The sequence below is a fragment of the Pristiophorus japonicus genome, chromosome 6, assembly GCF_044704955.1.
Source record: "Pristiophorus japonicus isolate sPriJap1 chromosome 6, sPriJap1.hap1, whole genome shotgun sequence".
Taxonomy (NCBI): domain Eukaryota; kingdom Metazoa; phylum Chordata; class Chondrichthyes; family Pristiophoridae; genus Pristiophorus; species Pristiophorus japonicus.
The window spans coordinates 161,630,005-161,652,655 of record NC_091982.1 but is presented as its reverse complement, the minus strand read 5'-3'; the positions used below and the strand labels follow the sequence as shown (position 1 = coordinate 161,652,655).

Sequence of the window (22,651 nt, the reverse complement as noted above, 5' to 3'; positions counted from 1 at the left end):
TTGCCCATCTCTAATTGCCATTGCAAAGGTGCAGGTGAGTCGCCTTGTACAACTGGTTTGCTAGTGGCTTGCCAGGCCATCTGAGGGCAGTTAGTCAACCACATTGCTGTGGGTCTGGAATCACATGTAAGGACAGCAGATTTCCTTTTCTAAAGAACATTAGTTTTTACGACAATCCGGTAGTTTTGTGGTCACCATTACTGATGCTAGCTTTTTATTCCAGATTTGTTTCGTTGAACTTAAATTCCCCAGTTCCCGTGATGTGAACTTGTGTCTCCAGATCATTAAGTCCAGGCCTCTGGATTACTAGACCAGTAACATAACCACTATGCTACTGTACCCCCTCGGGCCTATTCCACCATTCAGTTAGATCATGGCTGATTTGTACCTCAACTCCATTCACTTGCCTTTGCTCTATATCCCTTGATACCCTTGCCCCATAAAAAACTATCAATCTGTCTTGAAAATTTCAATTGACCCAGCACCCACACCCCTTTAGGGGAGCAAGTTCCAGATTTCCACTACCACGCTGGAAAAAGTGTTTCCTGATTTTGCACCTATAAATGGCCTTGCTCTAATTTTAAGATATGCCCTCTTGTTCTGGATTGCCCCACCAGAGGAAATAGCTTCTCTATCTTCCCTGTAGAATCATATTTTAAACACCTCAATCAGATCATCCCTCAATCTTCTAAACGCAAGGGAATATTATGCAGCCTGTCTTCAACTTAAACATTTAAGCCCTCATATCATTCTGCTGTACCCCCGCCAAGGAAAATACAACTCTTTCTCATCCCCCCCCCACCCCCCGGGACTCGTGAGCAATATCACCGGTGATCCGCAAGTAATATTTTAAAAACCTGATAATTACTTTATTTCCAGCCACTTGAGTATTTATTTTAAAATCTTGACGCCCCATATTGAAATAAGACAAGTTGATACAGTATCTCTGTGGATCATCCTACTCGTTAATGGCAGAGGAGGCTTTTATTGGGCTTAACTCAAATTGCTGTTTCTTCACTTAGTCTCCAGTGCTATGTGTATAAGGTAATTGTGGAAGCTCTATCCAATATATCCCACATTGGGAAAATTTTGAGTGTTACAAGAATTTTTTTCGTGAAGCTCCATTTATTTTTTGCAGCAGAAATGTAAGTTTTAGCACCTTGCTCATCAGTCACTTGTAACAGTCGGAGTATGTTTGCAGCATAAAAGGTTGTGCAATTTCTGACGTACTTTGCTATGGTGAATGTAGAAAAAATATTTCATTTGCATTACTGTTTTCCTACTAAATTGGTTTATGATTTAAATTTGCTGGAATTACCCTTTAATTTATCAGCAGTTATACAAAGCTGCATCTCAGATAAAATATATTTGTGCTGCAGGTAGGGTGAGGGCTATGCCTCAAGGAATTGTAACCGTAAACTCTCAATTTCAAGGTGTTTGAGAAAGTTAATGCTTTGCAAATGTATGCTGTCAAAACATTAGATGAGAGTTCATGGGTTTATATTTTGGAGAATTCAAATTTAGTGAATTTATGGCTTACAATTCAAGGGTGCACCTTCTGAGATTAGTCTTGACTGCCAGACACACTTAAATTTGTGAACTTAGTCTGAACATTTGGAGCTTGCAGCATAGCAGAGAGCTATCAGTTGAATTGTTCTAGTAAAGAGCAGGCGCACTGTAATTCAAAACTCATCCTACACTCCTGCTCTGGTCATATTTTGAAATAGATGAGAAGTAGGTGGTCTATACTACTTTCTATTTCTTTCTTGAATCTTAATACACAAATCAAATTCAAATAAATTAGTGTATTGTGAATGTGGCTATTGATGCTTCTGGCAACTGAGTGGCAAGGAATATACTTGTTTCAATAATGATCCACTGGAAATAGTTGTCCAATGTGAGCTTCCAGGCAAAACCAGGAGGGGTTTGGGGGGTGGGGGGGAGGGGGTAGGAAGCAGGGGGAGGGAGGGGGTGGCATCAAATCAGTTGTGGACAACCCTTGGCAATGTGTAAGGAGATTTTGGTAGATGTCTGGGAGCCATTAAATGCAGCACTTATGGCTGTAAACTCCCATGAGGGCAGAAAAATAATAGGGGTGTATTAACAATGTGGAAAAATATGTTGGAAGCTCATTTGAAAATGTACTTATTTAGATAACTGGACTAGCTCCAGAATTTGGAATTCCTTGCACTGCTATATAAACACCGTATTAATTTTAAAAATGTATTTAATGAAATTGAAACAGGCACTGTATTTTGCATTACTTTTCTATGTTTAATTGCCATTAGCCCTTCAAACTGCCTGTTAACTCAATTAAATCGATGGAGTTCTTTGGTCATGTGCTGCATTGATTGCTCTAAGATTGCCTCTGATTTCTATTTCTTAAATTATTGGATATGGCGCTTGTAAATCTTCTCATGATTGGCCATTTCGATCAGGCAGTTGAGTTATGATCCACTGGCATGACAAGAATGAATGTCACTTAAATAAAAAATATTCATAATATATATCATAGCTTTGATTTTAATTTTTGGTGGATATTGACACCATAATTCATGAAGTTTTCAACTGAATTTCATCTGTCGGTTAGACTCTTGGGGGTGGAGCAGTAATAATTTGAGAATTGCTAAATATTTTTCTGCAGTGCAGTATTTCTGTCTTCTAATCTACAAGGCTTGTTGGCCAGTTTTTCCTCAAGTATTCTGGAATAAAGATGAAAGTTTTTTAAACAATTCGGTTTCTTCAAATTTCTCTTTCTTGTAACGACAGATTCTGGGCTATAGTTTAGTGGATGACTGCAGCCAGCCCATTAATGCAAAAGACCATCCTTCAAATGTAAGCCTAGACCGTGAGTGTCAGCGGGTAATTCAGCTGTGATGGTGGAGAGGTGTGATAGCACTGTTTTGAGTCTTATCTTTGGCAAATGTCCACGAATGCTCATATATAGCAGACAGAAATGCTGCTTAATTTGTAACACCCTTGATCTGGCTGGGTAAATTGAGCAAAGAACAGACTGAACCGGGAACCTTTCTACTCCGCAGTGCTCAGGACCACATCATGGGCCCAAGTTTCGGGCCGCGCCAAGAACGGCGCAGCCATGACCTGGACGCCCGTTTTTCGCGCTACAAAGTGCGCCTAAAAAAAACTTCCAGATTCTCCGGCTCCCTGCTGGCCCTCGGCGCGGCGCAGCATGAGCAGTTGGGAGCGGAGCTAGGTCCCTGCGCTGAAAACAGTGCTGTAACCTCTGCACATGTGCGCTACAGTGGGCATGCATGTGCAGTAGCTCCAGGCGCCCAAAACTGTGTGGGAGGGGCCCGAAGCACGCAGCCCCTAGCCCTGGCCGAATGGCCTCACTGGGGCTGCGTGGAAAAGGCTGCCTCCCACGCCCAGCTCCTGCTTCCTCCTGTCCCAACCCGACTCCCACTTCCTCCCCCACCCCACCCCACGACCCGACCCGAACCGACCTCCCACCTTCCTCCCTCTTTTTTTCCCCCCCGCCCCAGATCCCGGACCCAACCCGACCCAACGCCACCTACCTGTACATCTGGTGCTGGGGACGAAGTCTTGGACCCGGCTGCCGGGCCCGCCCCTTCCCCCTTCTTCCCCCGCCCCCCCTTCCCCTTCTCCTTTCCCCCGCCCCCCCTTCCCCTTCTCCTTTCCCCCGCCCCCCCTTCCCCTTCTCCTTTCCCCCCCCCCTTCCCCTTCTCCTTTCCCCCCCCCCTTCCCCTTCTCCTTCCCCCCCCCCCTTCCCCTTCTCCTTTCCCCCCCCCTTCCCCTTCTCCTTTCCCCCCCCCTTCCCCTTCTCCCTTCTCCCTTCTCCCTTCTCCCTTCCCCCTTCCCCCTTCCCCCTTCCCCCTTCCCCCTTCCCCCTTCCCCCTTCCCCCTTCCCCCTTCCCCCTTCCCCCTTCCCCCTTCCCCCTTCCCCCTTCCCCCTTCCCCCTTCCCCCTTCCCCTTTCCCTTCTTCTCCTTTCCCTTCTGCCTCCCCTCACTGTCAGAAACACAGACACTGAGAGCGATAGAGACACACTGTAGGGGGTTGGTGGGGGGAGGCATCCCAGCACGCTGCAGTCGGTAAGTAGAAAATGTTTTGTTTTATTGATTTAAAAAAAAAAATTATTGATTTTTTTTTTTTGACTTATTGATGTTTTTATCATTTATAAGAATTAGGAATAGGAGTAGGCCATCCAGCCCCTCGAGCCTGCTCCGCCATTCAATAAGATCATGGCTGATCTGGCCGTGGACTCAGCTCCACTTACCCGCCCGCTCTCCGTAACCCTTAATTCCCTTATTGGTTAAAAATCTATCTATCTGTGACTTGAATACATTTAATGAGCTAGCCTCAACTGCTTCCTTGGGCAGAGAATTCCACAGATTCACAACCCTCTGGGAGAAGAAATTCCTTCTCAACTCGGTTTTAAATTGGCTCCCCCGTATTTTGAGGCTGTGCCCCCTAGTTCTAGTCTCCCTGACCAGTGGAAACAACCTCTCCGCCTCTATCTTGTCTATCTCTTTCATGATTTTAAATGTTTCTATAAGATCACCCCTCATCCTTCTGAACTCCAACGAGTAAAGACCCAGTCTACTCAATCTATGATCATAAGGTAACCCCCTCATCTCCCGAATCAGCCTAGTGAATCGTGTCTGTACCCCCTCCAAAACCAGTATATCCTTCCTTAAGTAAGGTGACCAAAACTGCACGCAGTACACCAGGTGCGGCTTTACCAATACCCTATATAGTTATTATTGATGATGGCTCTTTATTTGTAAAACTGAAGTGTTTTTAATGTTTGTAAACTTCCCTTTAAACCCCCCCCCCCCATTCCCTACGCCTGATTTGTAACCTACGCCTGATTTTCTAAAGTGTAGACAAGGTTTTTTCGAGCGTACAAAAATCTTCACTTACTCCATTCTAAGTTAGTTTGGAGTAAGTTTTCACTGCCGAAATGTTAAAAACAGGCGTAAGTGGCCGGACACGCCCCCTTGTGGAAAAAAAAATTCTGTTCCAAAGTGAAACTGTTCTAACTGACTAGAACTGGAGCAAACTAAATGCCGAGAATTTGAATTTCTAAGATACTCCGTTCTACGCCAGTTGCTCCAAAAAATCAGGAGCAACTGAGGCCGAAACTTGGGCCCCATGTGTGTTTATCCAGTGAGTCACTGCCTGGCAATGAATGATGGTCTCCAAAATCCTTTAACTTGAAATATTTCATGTTCAAAAATGTTTATGCCTAAGCAGTTCATTTCTTCCCATCCCCTTGCATGGAGTAACTTTACTTCTGAGATCACGGCCAAACGGAATCATGTTAGATAGGGTGTTTTTTTCCTTTTGAAGTATTGCATCCTGTGGATATATTTTTGCGCTGCATAGTTACTGCAAGGTAGCAGTTATAGTTGCAGGGTTTTATGCAGCAATCATGGAGTTGTGTACATTGCATTAATGTTGTGCTGTATGTACATCCTTGAGTGATTGGAGGTCAGCTTTGCAAGTATCTCGGGAAATAATGTGATCGTATTTTATTAAGCATATTCATCAATTCTTGGGCTAAATGGTGAGTCATTTGTATTACATTGGTATGAATGACTTACAAATTGTGTAGCAGTTATGCTTTAAGTTCCCCTGCTATTTACATTTTAAGAGGAGCAAAATGGAAAGTACTTGGCTGTTGCTTGTTCCCTCTCGATTTGGTATTGAGATGGGTTTCATGGAATGTAATTTGCTGATATTCGGCAGTTTGCTGGAAAAAAAAGAATGACTTGCAATTATATAGCCCCTTTAACGACCTCAGGACTTACCAAAGTTCTTTACAGCCAATGAAGTACTTTTGAAGTGTAATCACTGTTGAAACGTGGCAGCCAAATTACGCACAGCAACTCTCAAAAATGTGATAATGACCAGAAAATCTGTTTTTTTTTTTAGTGATGTTGATTCTGGGATAAATATTGGCCAGGATACTGGGGATAACTTCTCGCTCTTCAAAATAGTGCCATAGGTTCTTTTGCGTCCATCTGAGAAAGTAGACAGGACCTTGGTTTAATGTCGCACCTGAAAGACGGCACCTCCAACAGTGCAGTACTGAGGGAGTACTGCACTGGTGTGTCAGTCTAGTTTTTTGTGCACAAGTCTCTTGAGTTGGACTTAAACCCACAACCTTCTGACTCCTAGGCGAGTGTCACCAACTGAGCCCTAGCTGACGTCATTGCACTGTGAATTGCCACTGTGTTCATACTGTGAATGACCATCTCATGTTTGCGTATCAGAATGCGCCACATATTGGTTTAAAAGATGACATTTCTGTGCTTTTTGAAAAAAATGTAACTGCTTATACAAATTTATGGAGTGCAAACTTGTTCAGGAGTTCAGCAGAGCTTCATTTTAATGTTTGTCTATCTGCCCATAACGTATATCATTATCCATTGAAAAATGGACCTAGATTCTGGTGCATATTATGAGTGTCGGTTACATGGAGAAACATAAAACAAAAATATAGTAAAATATTTTACAGGCTCATCAATTTAAAAAGAGAAAGATTAGGAAGGGAGCAGGGCCATTAAGGGATAGACAGAATAATACCACAAGTAACAATAGAGATGGCAGAAATATTAAATAATTATTTTGCTTCAGTATTTACCAGGGAGATAGAAAAGGTGGGCATGACATTGGATGATGAGATTAGCAATGAGATAAGGGCATTTTAAAAAGAAGTGATATGTTAAATAAACCAATCAAACTCGAGAATAAAACCCTGTTCCGGATGGATTGCATTCACGCATTTTAAAAGAATCTAGGGACGAGATAGCAGAGGCATTACTACACATTTAATATGTTTGAGAAGGGTGTATTGTCGGAGGACTGATGGACAGCTAACATCATACCTATATTTATGAAGGTGGATAGAATTATAGATCAGTCAGCTTCACATTGGTGGTAGGAAAAATGGAATCCCTACCAAAGGAGAAAATAGAAGACCATCTAGAAACCAAAAATTTAATAATGAATAGTCAGCATGGATTTCAAAAGGGAAAGTCTTTATACAGATAAATGTGAGGTATTACTATTTGGTAGGAAGAATAGGGGTCACTTGTTACTTGGAGGGTGCAAATCTAGGTGGGGAAGAGGAACAAAGGGATCTTGGGAGTACAAATACGCAATTCACAAAAGGTTGCAACACAAGTTAGCAAGACCATTTTTAAAAAAAAAAGCAAACCAAGCACTACGTTTATTTCTAGAGGTATAGAATTTAAAAACTAGGGAAGTTATGCTAAACTTGTATTGAATCTTGGTTAGACCACACTTCTGGTCGCCATATTATAAAAAGGATATAGAGGCACTGGAGAAGGCGCAGAGAAGATTTACAAGGATGACACCAGAAATGCGAGGGTATACGGATCAGGAAAGGATGAATAGGCTGGGGGTCTCCTCTCGGGGGGGGGGGGGGGAAGGCGGCTGAGGAGTGACCGAATAGAGGTCTTTAAAATTATGAAAGGTTTGATAGTGAATACAAAGAATGTTTCCATTTGTGGAGAAGAACATAACTAGAGGCCATCAATCTAAGATGGTCACCAAGAAATGAAATAAGGATTTCAGAAGAAACTTCTTTACCCAAAGAGTGGTGAGAATGTGGAACTCGCTACCACAGGGAGGGTTGAAGCGAATAGTATAGATGTATTTAAGGGGAGGCTAGACAAGCACATGAGGAAGAAGGGAATAGAAGGTTATGCTGATAGATTTAGATGAAGAAAGACGGGGGGAGGCTAGCATGGAACATAAACGCTGGCATTGACTGGTTGGGCCAAACGGCCTGTTTCTGATCCATATATACTATGTGAACTCCTGAGGCCAGGAGGTGTGCTTTTGTGAATAAAGGAGATTGCAAGTTGACTCATTTGATTCGTTTGTCATTACAATTTTGTTCACAATCTAGTGTTTAGTTTGTATGATGTTTCAGTTTATTTTTGTTAGTTGCAGACACCAGCCTAACTACCCAAGATAAAAAATCTAATCCTTAGTGCCTCAAATACAGTAATTTGAGCAGGGAAATTTTCCTACTTTGTGCTTGAGCAGTTTTAGAAGGTCACAGCTTGCATGAGAATACCACTTTTTTAATTGCACTTTTTTAATCTAGGTGTAAACACTGTATAAGGATGACTTTACTTGCAATATAGACCCATACTAACAATGCATGGGCAGCTTCCTTAACTATGGATTACAATTGAGTCTGCAGCATGCAAGAGTTCAGTTTTGAAGCCACTGTACTGATGAATGCAATGTCTTTTTACGTGACTGTACACGGCAATTTTGGAAGATTATTTTTTCAATAAAATCAGCAGCATAGCTCCAATTCTTCAATGCCTACTCCTGGGTAATCAGCTATGCTTTTAACATTTTCTTTCACTTCCATTGTTCAGATTGGCACATGGATTTAAAATTAACCAATAGGGCAGAAAGCATATTTGCATTCAGTTTAATAAATTAAGGAATTTGTTTTGCTTTGATGGCCAGATTAAACTGTTTAAGGCTTCATTTTCATATGCTGTACACATTTTTCCAGAAGGATTGAAACTGAATACAGGTAGTGTCGAAAATCCAGAGTTCCAAATTCGGAATGCTCCAGTCACCAGGTGGATCCGTGGCGGGGTTGTCCGGAAACCGGAAAATGTTCCGAAATCTGGACTCTCTCAACCTCCCTCCGCCTTGGCCCTCGGCCGCCTGACCTCCCTACACCTCGGCTGCCCGACACCCCTCTTCCCTTCCCTTTCCCCCCCCCCCCCCCCCCCCCCCCCAACACCTCAAAGCACAAGCTACATTCAGGAAATAAAATACAAAACTCGGCACCTGTTCCATTTTTTTAAAAAAACCACCTTCACCTGTCACTTAGCCAGAATGGGGATTATTGAAAAAGAACACTAAGAGTCTGAAATAATGAGCTACATGTTTGGGAATGTAATAAAGTTAACCTGTTTTGGGCTTGTTTTTAGTCGGAATATGAAGGAGTGGAAGTTTCCATACATCTAGTACCATACTCTCAGAAATACCTTGGCTGCCCGACCTCCCCTCCCCTCCCCACCTTGGCCCAGGCGTTTCTGGACTCGGGACGTTGGAAAATTTATTCCGAAGTCCGGAAATATCCGAACCTGGGCTCGGGCATTTCCGGATTCGGTATGTCAAAGACGTTCCGAAGTCTAGAAATATGCAGAATCCAGAATGGCCTCGATCCTGGGGCTTCCGAATTTTCAACGCTGTACCTGTAATATCGCTTTCTAAGTTGGTCACTGCTGTGTGTTGCAAATTCACTGGCAACATTTAGCTGTGGCAGCATCCCTGGTGTAAGATAGTTGCGATCATGGCCTGGATTGTGGTGGGATTGCCAGCGAAACTGTCAGCGTTTGCTGTCATTATCCCTCTAAAACTAACCTCAGCTTCTGGATTTAGCACATGCACAGATAAATGAGGAAATTATGGGTCAGTCATTCATTCACTTCTCCACCGGTTGCGCTGTTGAGCTCTCCAGAGCATGGAATCAGTTGAAATCACATGCAAGGACTATAACAATGGAATATCGCTGTTTGAAAAACCCTCGAACTTTACATCTTGTTGAAAGGTGTAACTGGGTTTTTAATGGCATACTGACTGCAGTACAACCAATCTGGTCTAAGAAACTAATTTTTATATTTGTAGAATATCTGTTTCCATTAATATGATTTAAGAATAACAAGTTTTTAATTACGTTTTTATTTCAGGTTCTACCTCAACATAAATATGTCCAAATATTTATTTTGCTCTAAAATTTAGAGAGTACTAGAATCTGTGCACTTTACTTATTGGTTTGCTGTTTGAGAATTCTTCCGTGTGATAGCCTGCTTAGCCAGCTTGATGACATCACTGTTGCTGGACACCTGGGATTTGCTTGATTTGGTGCCAGATTCAAACGAAGGTCAGGAGAGGTGAAATTCACACCACAAAGATCACTCGATCTTTGTGTGAATCTTTCTTTGAGGTCAGCGGCAAGCGCTACAGCGAGAATATCACTAATACAAAATAGGTATTCTATCATTTCTGTTCATAAATGGTGATGCATTTTCAGTGGGTTACTATGTAAGCGCATTGTTGTGTAATGTGATATAAAAACATCGACCAGGAAGGTCCCAGGAGCAATCCATTATTTGCAAAACGGCTGATCTTAGCCACGACAGCAGTGCAAGGACTGTAATTGATTTTGGTATCTCTAGGCTATCGAGGGGGAAAAATAATCAGCCAGGGTCAGTGTTCTTGATAAACCAGTGATGCTGGAAAAAGCATTTGTGTGGCTGTCTGATGAAGATTAGTGTACTAACTTGAAGAATGGTTTCCGAGGGACGATGCTAGAAGGCAACTGGTGACCGCACAAATTTCAAATCGTGAATCAGCGGGGGAGAAATTGGTTTTGTGCCAGCAACTGGTACAAAGTTGGCAGCTGCTTGGAACACATTGAGGCCTGAGCTAGCAGGGCAGATAAAGGGGAACCAGTGGATTTAGGATATTTGGATAAAGGCATTCAATAAAGTGTTTACGCAAGATAGGGGCTCTTGGACGTTGGGGATAATATATTGGCATGGATAGAGGATTGGTTAATGGACAGAAAACAGAGTAGCAATAAACAGGTCATTTTCAGGTTGGCAGGTTGTAACTACTGGGGTGCCACAAGCATCAGTGCTGGGGCCTCAGCCATTTACAGTCTACATTAATGACTTGGATGACTGGACCAAGTGCAATGTATCCAAGTTTGCTGATACAAAGCTAGGTGGGAAAGTAAGCTGTGAGGAGGACAGAGTCTGTAAAGGGATATAGACAGGTTAAGTGAGTGGGCAATAAGTTGGCAGATGGAGTACAATGAAGGGAAATTAAGGTAGGCAGAATAGAAAAACAGTATTTTTTAAATGGTGAGAAACTATTAAATGTTGGCGTTCAAAGAGAGATTTAGGTCCTCATACAGAAAACGCAGCAAGCAATTAGGAAGACAAATGGCATGTTGGCCTTTATTGCAAGGATGTACAAGAGTAAGAAAGTCATACTATGGTTGTACACTTTCTTGAGACCACATGTGCAGTACTGTGCTTTATTTTGGTCTCCTTATCTGAGGAAGGGTGTATTTGCATTGCAGCAGAGGTTCACTAGATTGATTCCTGGGATGAGAGGGTTGTCCTATGAGGAGGGATTGAGTAGATTAGACTGATACTCCTCTGGAGTTTAGAAGAATTAGAGGTGGTCTTAATGAAACTTGTAACATTCTGAGGAGGATTGACAGAGTAGATGCTGAGAGGTTGTTTCCTCTGGCTCGAGAGTCTAGAACTAGAGGGCATAGTCTTGGAATAAGGGGTCGGCCATTTAAGACTGAGATGTTCACTCAGAGGGTTGTGAATCTTTGGAATTCTCTACCCCAAGGGGTTGTTGAGTATATTCGAGGCTGAAATCGCTAGATTTTTGGACTTTAGGGGAATCTTAAGGATACGGGCGGTTAAGTGGATTTGAGGTCGAAGATCATATTGAATGGTGAAGCAGGCTCGAGGGGCCATATGGCCTACTCCTGCACCTAATTCTTGAGTTCGGAGTCTTGTGCCAAATTGAGCACCTGGCCTCCTTTCCATAGTACCAGCGAGCTGCGAACGTCAATTGGCCATCCCAAAGCAGCTCACGGCCTGTCCTCCCCGATATCGCCCTGCAGGTAATTCCTGCGATGGACTGCAGGAGGATCCGGGAGGAGCATTCTTCCTTCTGACTCCACATTGAAGTAAATGAAAACCTAAAGGCCAGACCGGCTAACTTTTTCGGAACCGCTGAAGGGGCCATCGTAGATCGTGGAAAAACTGAGTGCACCATGCACGGCACAGTTTCTGTCATAGAAACATAGAAACATAGAAAATAGGTGCAGGAGCAGGCCATTCAGCCCTTCTAGCCTGCACCGCCATTCAATGAGTTCATGGCTGAACATGAAACTTCAGTACCCCCTTCCTGCTTTCTCGCCATAACCCTTGATCCCCCGAGTAGTAAGGACTTCATCTAACTCCCTTTTGAATATATTTAGTGAATTGGCCTCAACTACTTTCTGTGGTAGAGAATTCCACAGGTTCACCACTCTCTGGGTGAAGAAGTTTCTCCTCATCTCGGTCCTAAATGGCTTACCCCTTATCCTCAGACTGTGACCCCTGGTTCTGGACTTCCCCAACATTGGGAACATTCTTTCTGCATCTAACCTGTCTAAACCCATCAGAATTTTAAACGTTTCTATGAGGTCCCCTCTCATTCTTCTGAACTCCAGTGAATACAAGCCCAGTTGATCCAATCTTTCTTGATAGGTCAGTCCCGCCATCCCGGGAATCAGTCTGGTGAACCTTCGCTGCACTCCCTCAATAGCAAGAATGTCCTTCCTCAAGTTAGGAGACCAAAACTGTACACAATACTCCAGGTGTGGCCTCACCAAGGCTCTGTACAACTGTAGCAACACCTCCCTGCCCCTGTATTCAAATCCCCTCGCTATGAAGGCCAACATGCCATTTGCTTTCTTAACCGCCTGCTGTACCTGCATGCTAACCTTCAATGACTGATGTACCATGACACCCAGGTCTCGTTGCACCTTCCCTTTCGGGGGCATGATTATCATATTCAAAGAGCCGAATGCTTGTTTTGGGTGAGTGCCTTGGGCATTGGCAGCCAGCACACTTCTGGGGAAGATTACTCATGTAAATTGGTCTTCATGTGAATTTTGTGCCTGGTAACTGTTCTTCTACCTGCCCCCCACCCCGCTCTTCAGGAAATGAAGAGAAAATAAGCAGTTGACTCATATTTGCTCCAAATTGCAAATAATGCATTAGGATTACTTCTTAATTTTATTTGTCAAAATAAAAGGGAACCTACATTTTAAAAAAGACTTCAAGTTGTACTGTGGCAGATTGGTGCTATCTTGGAGAAGGATGTGTTGCAAAACTCAGTTGTTTATAATCAAAGAATTTCCTTACTGGTCAAGATTATCAAGAAAATTGGCATACAATGTTTCATTTCTTTTAATGTTGTCTCCAAGTCTGTTGCTGAACATTTAGTATTTGTTTTGATGTAGTCAATCCAAACTTTTATCTCAATGTGAACAATTTTTTGCCAAATGTTAGACTTCTTGCCATTGTCCGCCTTCTGTATAAAGGAAGCAAGTGGCATTTCTAGCGCAGCCTTGGCACAGCAAATCCTGGTTCATTAAACCTGGGTTTGTGTTTTTCCCCATAATACTGTAGCTAATCAATTTGCCGGCTCTGAGCATAGCACAAACGGGTAGATGTACGTTCAGAATTTTGAACTTACTGATCCATGCAGTAAATAAGAGATTTAGAAATTACTTCGAGCTCACACCTGATCCATAATTGCTCATTACAACAATGAAATTCTGCTTCATTTTTACCTGAACATGACTTTCTGCAAAACTGAGTGTTCGATCGAGTCTGATTGTCTGGTGACAATTGGTTCAATTTAAAGGTGGTTCGTTAAATATCAGTTTGTTCTGTCAGAAAATATATGCATTAGGAAACCACAGTCTTCCGTCAAGTTTTGTGTAGAAGTTTAAACTTTTCAGTTAATTGAACCAAAATATTTATGAAGTTACTGACTTGCCTGTTTTCGCTTCCTGATTCTTTTCAATGCACCATCATAGAATTGAAACTAGTGGTTTTCAAACCTCTGAAGGATCCCCAGGAAATGTTGTTCACCTCCTGGGTGCTGCCTGTCTGAGACTTCAAAAAGTGTCAGGTATTTAAAAGAAAGCATTGCAGAAACAAAACATCTTGACATACAGCAACTGGAGTAACACCCTGGTCAAGCAACAGAGAAATGTGAAGACCTCTCGTATGCCCTAGAATACGAGGCCTGTTTCCAAACTGAATTTGAAGCTGTTCTGACTACTTAGTCTGTGAATCAAGCTTTAGGCTTAAATCAAAAATGGATCCTTCATCATTCTGTTTTGTTATTTGCAAGTACTTTTTTGCCTTTTTTAAAAACCAGTCATCAGTGGTGGTTCTCTCTCCGTAGATGCTGCTTGCCCTGCTGAGTATTTCCAGCACGTTCTGTTTTATTTAATGAGCCAGTTGTTTGCTGCAGATGGTGAGAAGTGAGTTAGCCAAAGCCCCATTATGCCAGCTCTTACTTTTTTAGTGGCAAAATCATTTTAGTTCTCTACAAACAATTGTTTTACCATTGCAGGTCATTTGGAAATGGTTTCAAATTGCCTTGGGCTTTTCATGTAGAGGAACAACTTACAGGAAGCGATATGAGGAGGAATGAGAAATAAAGCCTTATTCTGCCAAAGTTTAATTTTGACCAAATGTATTTAAAAAAAAAAATGATACGTCATGTGTCTAGATTATTTACCAGTAGGAACAGAAAGATGCTGAATATGTATTTTCTTCTCTACAGCTCCTGAGAAACACCATGAACCCAGTCTACAGTTCAGCCGCTTCAGGGGTTCCATATGCAAATGCAAAAGGAATTGGATACCCAGGTAAGTGGATAGATTAATGCTTCAAATATGACTAGTTTAGAAGAATATAGTTAATGTTGTGGGGTGGGGGGGGGGGAAAGGGGGAAGAGGTGGAGGAGACTGAAGGTAAAAATTAAATGAAGTAGTGAGTGCTCGTGACTTTACCTGTGGATATACCTTGGTGCAATTAAAGAGCCTGACTGTAGGAGCACTAAACCCCTGTGCCCCCTTGAAAGACTGGATAGTCTAGTGTATTTGAACACTACTGTAGTTTCTGGGACTGGCTATAACGAAGTGAAGTTTCATCACTTTGACTTGCCTTTCCATAGTCATGTTTAAGTTCCTCTCAATTTGTCATTTCCTCCAAGCTCGCTCTACTCAGCACTTGGGGTTTGAAGAAATCTGCTTGAAAACGATAATTAGTCGATGAGCATTGAAGTGATTAGGAAGGGGAACTGATAACATTCCTGTCTAAAGCCTTGTTCCTTCTGCCAGTAGACAGTGATTCTCAAAACTGTTGGTCCTAGTGGTGGCATAGTCTAGTTTTACATTGAACAATATTTACATTTTTGTTCCATGGGGAACCCAGTTTCTGTGAAGAATTTGTGTTTATGCTGAGCTGTTGTCTTTTTGTAATCTGTCTTTGAGCTAATTAGACTATTTGATCTCTTTTGAACCGAAGCAGGTTTTCCAGTGGGATACGCAGCAGCTGCTCCTGCCTTTTCTCCGACTATGTACGCTGGTACAAACCCAGCCTTCCAGACAGGTATCACACCTTAATCATTACATGCACCTCTAAGTGGGCGCACACAGCAGAAATAACTTTAACCTTGCAGCACTAACTCATTTTCAAGGCACACAATTATGTTCTTAACATCATAATATGGGCTGGTGCTGAGAAATTCACATTATTCTGCGACCAGCTCCATTGGGCGGGCCGCATTGTCCGCATGCCCGACACAAGACTCCCAAAGCAAGCGCTCTACTCTGAATTCCTACACGGCAAGCGAGCCCCAGGTGGGCAGAGGACACCCTCAAAGCCTCCTTGATAAAGTGCAACATCCCCACCTACACCTGAGAATCCCTGGCCAGAGACCGCCCTCAGTGGAGGAAGAGGGTGCTGAGCACCAAGTCTAGTTGCCGAGAGCATGCAGAAAACAAGTGCAAGCAGCAGAAGGAGCGTGCGGCAAACCTGACTCTCCACCCATCCTTTCCTTCAACCACTGTCTGCCCCGCTTGTGACACTGTATTTCCTGTATTTGACTGTACAGTCACCTAAGAACTCATATTTTTAGAGTCGATGTAAGTCTTCCTCGATTTCAGGGACTGCCTATCAGGATGATTCTGCGAATATGCAGATTTAGTCTTGTTGCTCTTAAAAGATTAAAAGTGATGAGGTAATGGTCATAAATCTCCCAATCATTTAAGGCTGCATAGTTTGTGAATTTATGTGCCAGTTAAGTTGAGTGATATCAGAGCTCACTTTATTCTGCTTTAACATGTAGCTTAGCTCAAAAGGCACAAGAGCACTTGTACCTCATGAGTGAAACGAAGAGCTTGCACCAAACATTCCAAAGCAAGAATTAGTTTGAAGTGCACGAACTGTTATGTAGGCAAGTGCAGCAGCCATTTTACATAGTCATGTCCTGCAAACAGCAGTGATGTGTGATAATGGCCGGTATATTTGATTTTTAATGGTCATGGATGGGGCAATAATGTTGGCCAGATCACTGGGCGATCTTACTGCTGCCCTTCAAATAGATGTACCCCTTCCTTAGTACTTTGCTAAAATGTAAGCCTAGAACTTTATAAATCACTGGTTAGGCCACAGCTGGAGTATTGGGGACAATTCTGGGCACCACACTGCAGGAAAGATGTAAAGGCATGAGCGAGGGTACAGAGGAGGTTTACCAGAGTGAGGGACTTCAGTTATAAGGAGAGATTGGAAAAGTTAGGACTGTTCTCCTTGGAACAGAGAAGATTAAGAGGTGATCTAATAGAGGTTTTCAAGCTGATGAGAGGTTTTGATGAGTAGATAGAGAAAATCTATTCCCTCTGGCGAATGGATCAAGGACATGAACATTTTTTTTCCAGTGAGTTATTGGGATCTGGATCGCTCTACCTGAAAAGGTGGTGGAAGCTGATTTCATAAATAATTTTAAAAGGGAGTTGGACAGGTACTTGAGGATAAAGATCTTTGAGTCACAGACAAAAAGTGGGACTAAGCACGACTGCTCTTTCGAAGAGCCAGCAGAGGCACGACGGGCCGAATGGTCTCTGTCTATGCTGTAATTTTCTATGATTATGTGCTGAAGTTGGAGTTTTAACACATGGCCTACTGACTCAAGACAAGAGGTCAACCAGTGAGCCACATTAACACTGTTGAGATTTTTCCATTTATTACATCCTTGTGGCTTCTTGGATCATTGTTTAACTGCAACCATTGCAAAGTAAAATCATATCTCCACCACAGATTTTGCTGTTAGTGACATGTGAACCCCTGCTTGACAATTGTTCTAATATTACTGGATTCTGTTTTGTTTCAGGTTATACACCAGGCACACCTTATAAAGTCTCGTGTTCTCCGACCAGTGGAGCTGTGCCACCTTATTCCTCCTCTCCCAACCCTTACCAGACAGCTGTATACCCGGTTCGAAGTGCCTATCCACAGCAGAACCCTTATGCACAGGTCAGGAGCAAGGCCATCTGCTTAACAAGCCTATTAGAAATGACATGACTTTCAAAGTCAACACTACTTAATTCACTAAAACGTAACTGGCCAAGATCTCTGTTAAATAATGGACCAATTATTTTGCTGTGGAATGCAAACTGGCTTGTGCAAGCTGGTTACCAGTTGCTATAATGTAGATACTCTTGACTTGCAGTTAGGAAATATGCATGTGCAATGTTTTCAGTTGTACAGATATCAAATTAATTATTAGAGCAGTCCTGATCTGATTTTTTTTTTTCTTCACTGCTGGTGCCTTCAATCTACAGGAATTCTGCTAACTAGGTACAACCCCAAGGTAGATTTCTTGAAGAAATGCCCGAAGATAAAGGCTTTACCTTAAATCATTTGTTGGAACATAGGCCTGCTACCAAAAAAAAAGCATTCCTGAATGGAGTTAACAATCTCAATAAGATGGGATTGTCCTGGGAATTGAGGGTCTGCAACTGCTCACATTTCTACATCCAGGCCATGAAATGCAAAGGATGATGGCAAGAACACAACCATACATCTTCTCAGCAAGCTGAATAAAATTTTTTTTAAATTAAGTACATTCCTCATCTTTGAATAGTTAAAGCATGTGACCCTTTCTGGAGTCTATCCTGAAGTATTTTTAAATAAAATGCTGGTTAATCAGCCAACTTTGAAAAAACAATTGTTTGACTCTCAAAGTGTAATGCATTAACGCCATGACTGGTCACCATTTGTTCGGTCTATTCTTAAGCTTGTTGTTGTCGCCTTACCTTATGCAATTTAGAAGAGTTTGAGAAATCCAGACCATTTAATTTGTAATGAAAACACACAATGCTGGGAATACTCAGCAGGTCAGGAAGCATCTATGGAGAGAGAACAGTTAACGTTTTCGGTTGATGGCCTTTCGTCAGAACTGTCATTTGTACTTTGTAAATTCAGTTACAGCACATTTCCCAAGTTGGTATCGGGTGCTTCTTAACTATTCATCAATAAATGTGTCCTCCTTTATGTGCATCGTTAAAGTCTGAGGCAATAAATCCTAGGTTTTCAGGCAGGTATATTAAAGACTGAGCAAATGGTGACCCGTCATGGTGTTAATGCATTACACACTTATTGAGTCAAACAATTGTTTTTTCAAAGTTGGCTGATTAACCAGCATTTTATTTAAAAATGCTTCAGGGTAGACCCCAGAAAGGGGCACATGCTTTAACTATTCAAAGATGAGGAATGTACTTAATTTAAAAAAAATGTATTCAGCTTGCTGAGAGATGTATGGTTGTGTTCTTGCCATCATCCTTTGCATTTCATGGCCTGGATGTAGAAATGTGAGCAGTTGCAGACCCTCAATTCCCAGGACAACCTCATCTTCTTGAGATTGTTAATTCCATTCAGAATGCTTTTTTTTTGGTAGCAGGCCTATGTTCCAACAAATGATTTAAGGTAAAGCCTTTATCTTTGGGCATTTCTTCAAGAAATCTACCTTGGGGTTGTACCTAGTTAGCAGAATTCCTGTATAGATTGAAGGCACCAGCAGCGAAGAAATATTAATTTTTTTTTTGCATCAGCTTAGTTAGAAAAAAAGTCCAATCAGTTGCTGCAGCTCAATCTATTTCATGTTCCTGTGCAGGACCACAATTGACTGTTGGTTGTAGCCGTTGTATTTTAGAATTAGCAGTGTTCCTATCCTGGTTCTTAAATTCTCTGATGCTGAACAGTGCTGGGGAGCAACATGAGTTGGTGAAAATGCTCTAGGCAAAGGCCAGTGATCAAGGCATGTGTCTCCTGTCGGCCAGGAATTCATGCTGCTGGTCATGGGCCTAAAAGGATGGTGAACATGAAATAGCAGAAAATCAAGATTAATAGCTGATGCTAAATCACCTTACTATAACCAAGCATAGTTATCCACCTGAACCGTAAGATTTGTATCATGGATTGCACTAATCACAATATAAAAGCTGAATCTTCAAACTGTTAGTAGCAGTTTTTAAATTCTGAAATCCAGTTCCACAATCATGACTGGTCAAGAGCATGAACATATGATAAAGCAAACTGGATTTCAAACTGTAGCTGCTGAATTTACAATTGTAAATTGTTCTGATGAGAACTGAACAAGTTGAGAAATGACTTCTCATCTACTTCCTGTTGCTGAGGAAGAGCCGAAGCAATATTTAAGATATGGTCCACATAACTTCAGATTAAGGCTCAAAACATTCCACAGAATTTCAGTGAAAATTGAAATGTTTATTATGAAATGGCAGCATTCATCGAACCAAAACCTACCCAGGTACAGTTAATTACGTACTTCCTAGCTTCTGAAGTTTACCTAGAATTGGGTTTGTCCTCCTCCATTCCACTTTTCTCAAATCATTCAAATCAAATGAAAGCAAGTGAGAGAAGTTTAGGTATAAATTGCAGATACATGTCAATACAGACATTCCTTCAAAAAAACCATATGTTCCAGGCAATAGAATTTACTGTCTGTAAAGCTATATTTTTTTCCTCAAGTTGGAGTAGCTGTTAGAGTATCACAGCTTAGGATATGACTGAGGAACAGGTTGTGATTATAGACTTTGTCATGCTGCACTGTCACCAATGCTGTATTTCAGCTAGAGATGGCAAGATATTTGAAAGCGAATTATAGTCTGGAATGAAATTTGAATTTGTTCTTTGAGTTCCACCAGTTGGGCTAATTTGTTTACTAACTCTCTGGATTGTCTCAACAGTATCTTTCAATTTTTTTCCCCTCTTCATAGCAAGGCACTTACTACACACAGCCACTGTATGCAGCACCACCTCATGTAATTCATCACACCACAGTTGTCCAGCCTAATGGAATGCCTGCTGCCATGTACCCACAACCAATTCCATCACCCAGAGCAAATGGTGTTGCCATGGGAATGGTAGCTGGGACCACTATGGCAATGTCAGCAGGTGGGTATCTACATAAGCCAAACTGACTCTTGCACTGTGGATTTCAGTTCTCTTGAGATGGGTGTGTTTTGGGTTTGGCAGTCAACCCTATATTATGCACAGTGTGCTGCAGATGGCGTGAAATGGATGATAAAGGGTTAGATAAGAGAGTCCAGCATAAAAAATGTTAAATATTTCAGGTTGTCCAACAAAAGCTTTTTGGGGGGGGCGGTTGGGAGCGCAACAGCTTGATGGTGTCAGTCAGCCAAGGGAATGTTTAACTCTTAGCCAGAAGAATGCATTTTTAACTAACAGTACATGCAACATTGCCAACTCTGTTTTGCAACTTCTAATACTGGATAAAGTTTAATTGCAAATTTATGATGTCGCCTCCCGTATCTGTGCCCATCTTTCCTGCAACTCCAGGTTTGAATATCTCCAATCAGGTTTCTGTCCTTACCATAGTACTGAAATAGCCCATGTCAAAGTCACAAGTGACAAACCCATGTGACCATGGTAACTTATCTCTCCTCACCCTTCTTGTCCTGTCTGCAGCTTTCAACACGGTTAATCACACCATCCTTCTCCAACGCACCTCCTTCGTCAAAAATTCCAGCTACATGGGACTGCCCTCGTCTGGTTCCATTGTTGCCTTTCCAGTCATAGCCAGAGAATCACCTGCAATGGCTTCTCTTCCTGCTCTTCCACAGTGACCTCTGGTTTCCCCCAACAATTATCCTTGGCTTCTTCCTCATTTCTCTTCTACATGCTGCCTCTCTGGTTCCACATGTACGTGAACAACACTCAACTCTACCTCGTCACCACCTCCCTCCATTGTCTCTGATTTGTCATGTTGCTTGTCCAACATCCAGTGATGGATGAGCAGAAATTTCCTCCAACTAAATATTGGGAAGCCCAAAGCCATTGACTTTGGACCCTGCCACAAGCTCCATTCCCTAGCTACTGACTCCATCCCTCTTCCTGACAGTTGTCTGAGGCTGAAGTAGACTGTTCTCAACCTTGGTGTTGTATTTGACACACATGAGCTTCCAACCATCTATCTGCTTCATCACCAAGACTGCCTACGTTCATCTCTGCAACAGCGCCTAACTCCTTGGGACGTTTTGCTACGTTAAAAGCACTATATAAATTCAAGTTGTTGTCTCTCTGTTGTAATTGGAACCCTTAATATGAAGTTGTATGAGCTGCTTGAGTTAGTCTGCTGAGGTGTTGTGTTCTGGTATGTCAGACTGTAGATGCGGGGCCAACTTGCTTCTGGAAGCTGAACCAGCTTAACTTCCTGTTTGAAAAATTGTGGTCAATGATGGTTAGGAAATTGCTTACTTATAAAAACAAGTTGACTTCCATTCAAATCACTATTTCCTTGGGTCCTGAGCTTCAGTTCTCAATTACTTTGGAAAGCAGAATTGATTTAAATGTAAGACTTCTCTTCCACACTTATAGGCCAACAATGTCAGTACGATGTCCATTATGTTATGAGTTTGTGGAGGGAAAAACATGTATAGACATGACTGCTGTCTTGTACAATAGTATTTTAGTTTTACTTAAATATATTAATCACTTCAGATTTTATGAAGATATAGATTTTGTTTGTGGCGTCTATATTTTTGAGCACTTTTGGTGCTTGAACTGAGATTTCATGTTAAATAAATTTATTTTCCTTGCAGGCACTTTGTTGACGACTCATTCCCCAACTCAAGTAGCTCCTCATCCCGTTTCCATGCCTGCTTATAGGACTCCAGGAACACCTACCTACAACTATGTACCCTCGCAGTGGTGATCAACCAGTCACTGGAAATGCAAGTCTTCTTTCGTTGTTCAAGTTCTAAGAGAGGATTACTTTACAACAGCAGATGATTAAGAAATCTAATGCCACGGTTATACTAGATATTAAATAAGAATTGGGGATAAAATCAACTTTAGGAGCAGCTCATTCAGCCAGATTTGTGCTGTGGTGGATTCAGAAAAGTACATTCCTGGAATAATAAACTTTCAGAATTGCCACTGCACCTGGGTATTGAATTGAGAGATCTATTTCAGTTGTTGGTCTGGCTTTTTTTTTGGAGAAAAGAACATCAGAAATAGGAGCAGGAGTAGGCCATAACGGCCGCTCAAGCCTGCTCTGCCATTCAATAAGATCATGGCTGATCTGATCATGTAATCGGTTCCACTTCCCTGCCTGCTCCTCATAACCCCTTATCTCCTTATCGTTTAAGAAACTATCTCTGTCTTAAATTTATTTAATGTCCCAGCTTTCACAGCTCTGAGGCAGCGAATTCCACAGATTCACAACTCGGAGGAAATTTCGCATCTCAGTTCTAAATGGGTGGCCTCTAGTTCTAGTCTCTCCCACCAGTGGAAATATCCTCTCTGCATCCATCTTGTCAAGTGCCCTCATAATCTTATACGTTTTGATAAGGTCACCTCTCATTCATCTGAATTCCAATGAGTAGAGGCCCAACCTACTCAACCTTTCCTCATATAAGTCAACCCCCTCATCCCCAGAATCAACCTAGTGAACCTTCT

General features: G+C 42.1%; 1 protein-coding gene across 2 annotated transcripts in view; it reads left to right on the top strand.

Moving 5' to 3' along the window:
- fam168b (family with sequence similarity 168 member B) overlaps positions 1–22,651 on the top strand; it is a 42,296-nt gene that overhangs the window by 14,997 nt on the left and 4,648 nt on the right. Inside the window, exons 2-6 of one of the 2 annotated variants that reach the window (XM_070883353.1) lie at positions 14,430–14,514; positions 15,179–15,259; positions 17,040–17,182; positions 19,948–20,125; positions 21,793–21,924. In XM_070883353.1, the coding sequence (XP_070739454.1) occupies positions 14,445–14,514; positions 15,179–15,259; positions 17,040–17,182; positions 19,948–20,125; positions 21,793–21,905 (585 nt within the window). In that variant the 5' untranslated portion in view covers positions 14,430–14,444 and the 3' untranslated portion in view covers positions 21,906–21,924. Of the gene's footprint in view, positions 1–14,429; positions 14,515–15,175; positions 15,260–17,039; positions 17,183–19,947; positions 20,126–21,792; positions 21,925–22,651 lie in introns of both variants that reach the window. The other variant, XM_070883352.1, reaches the window with a different exon arrangement.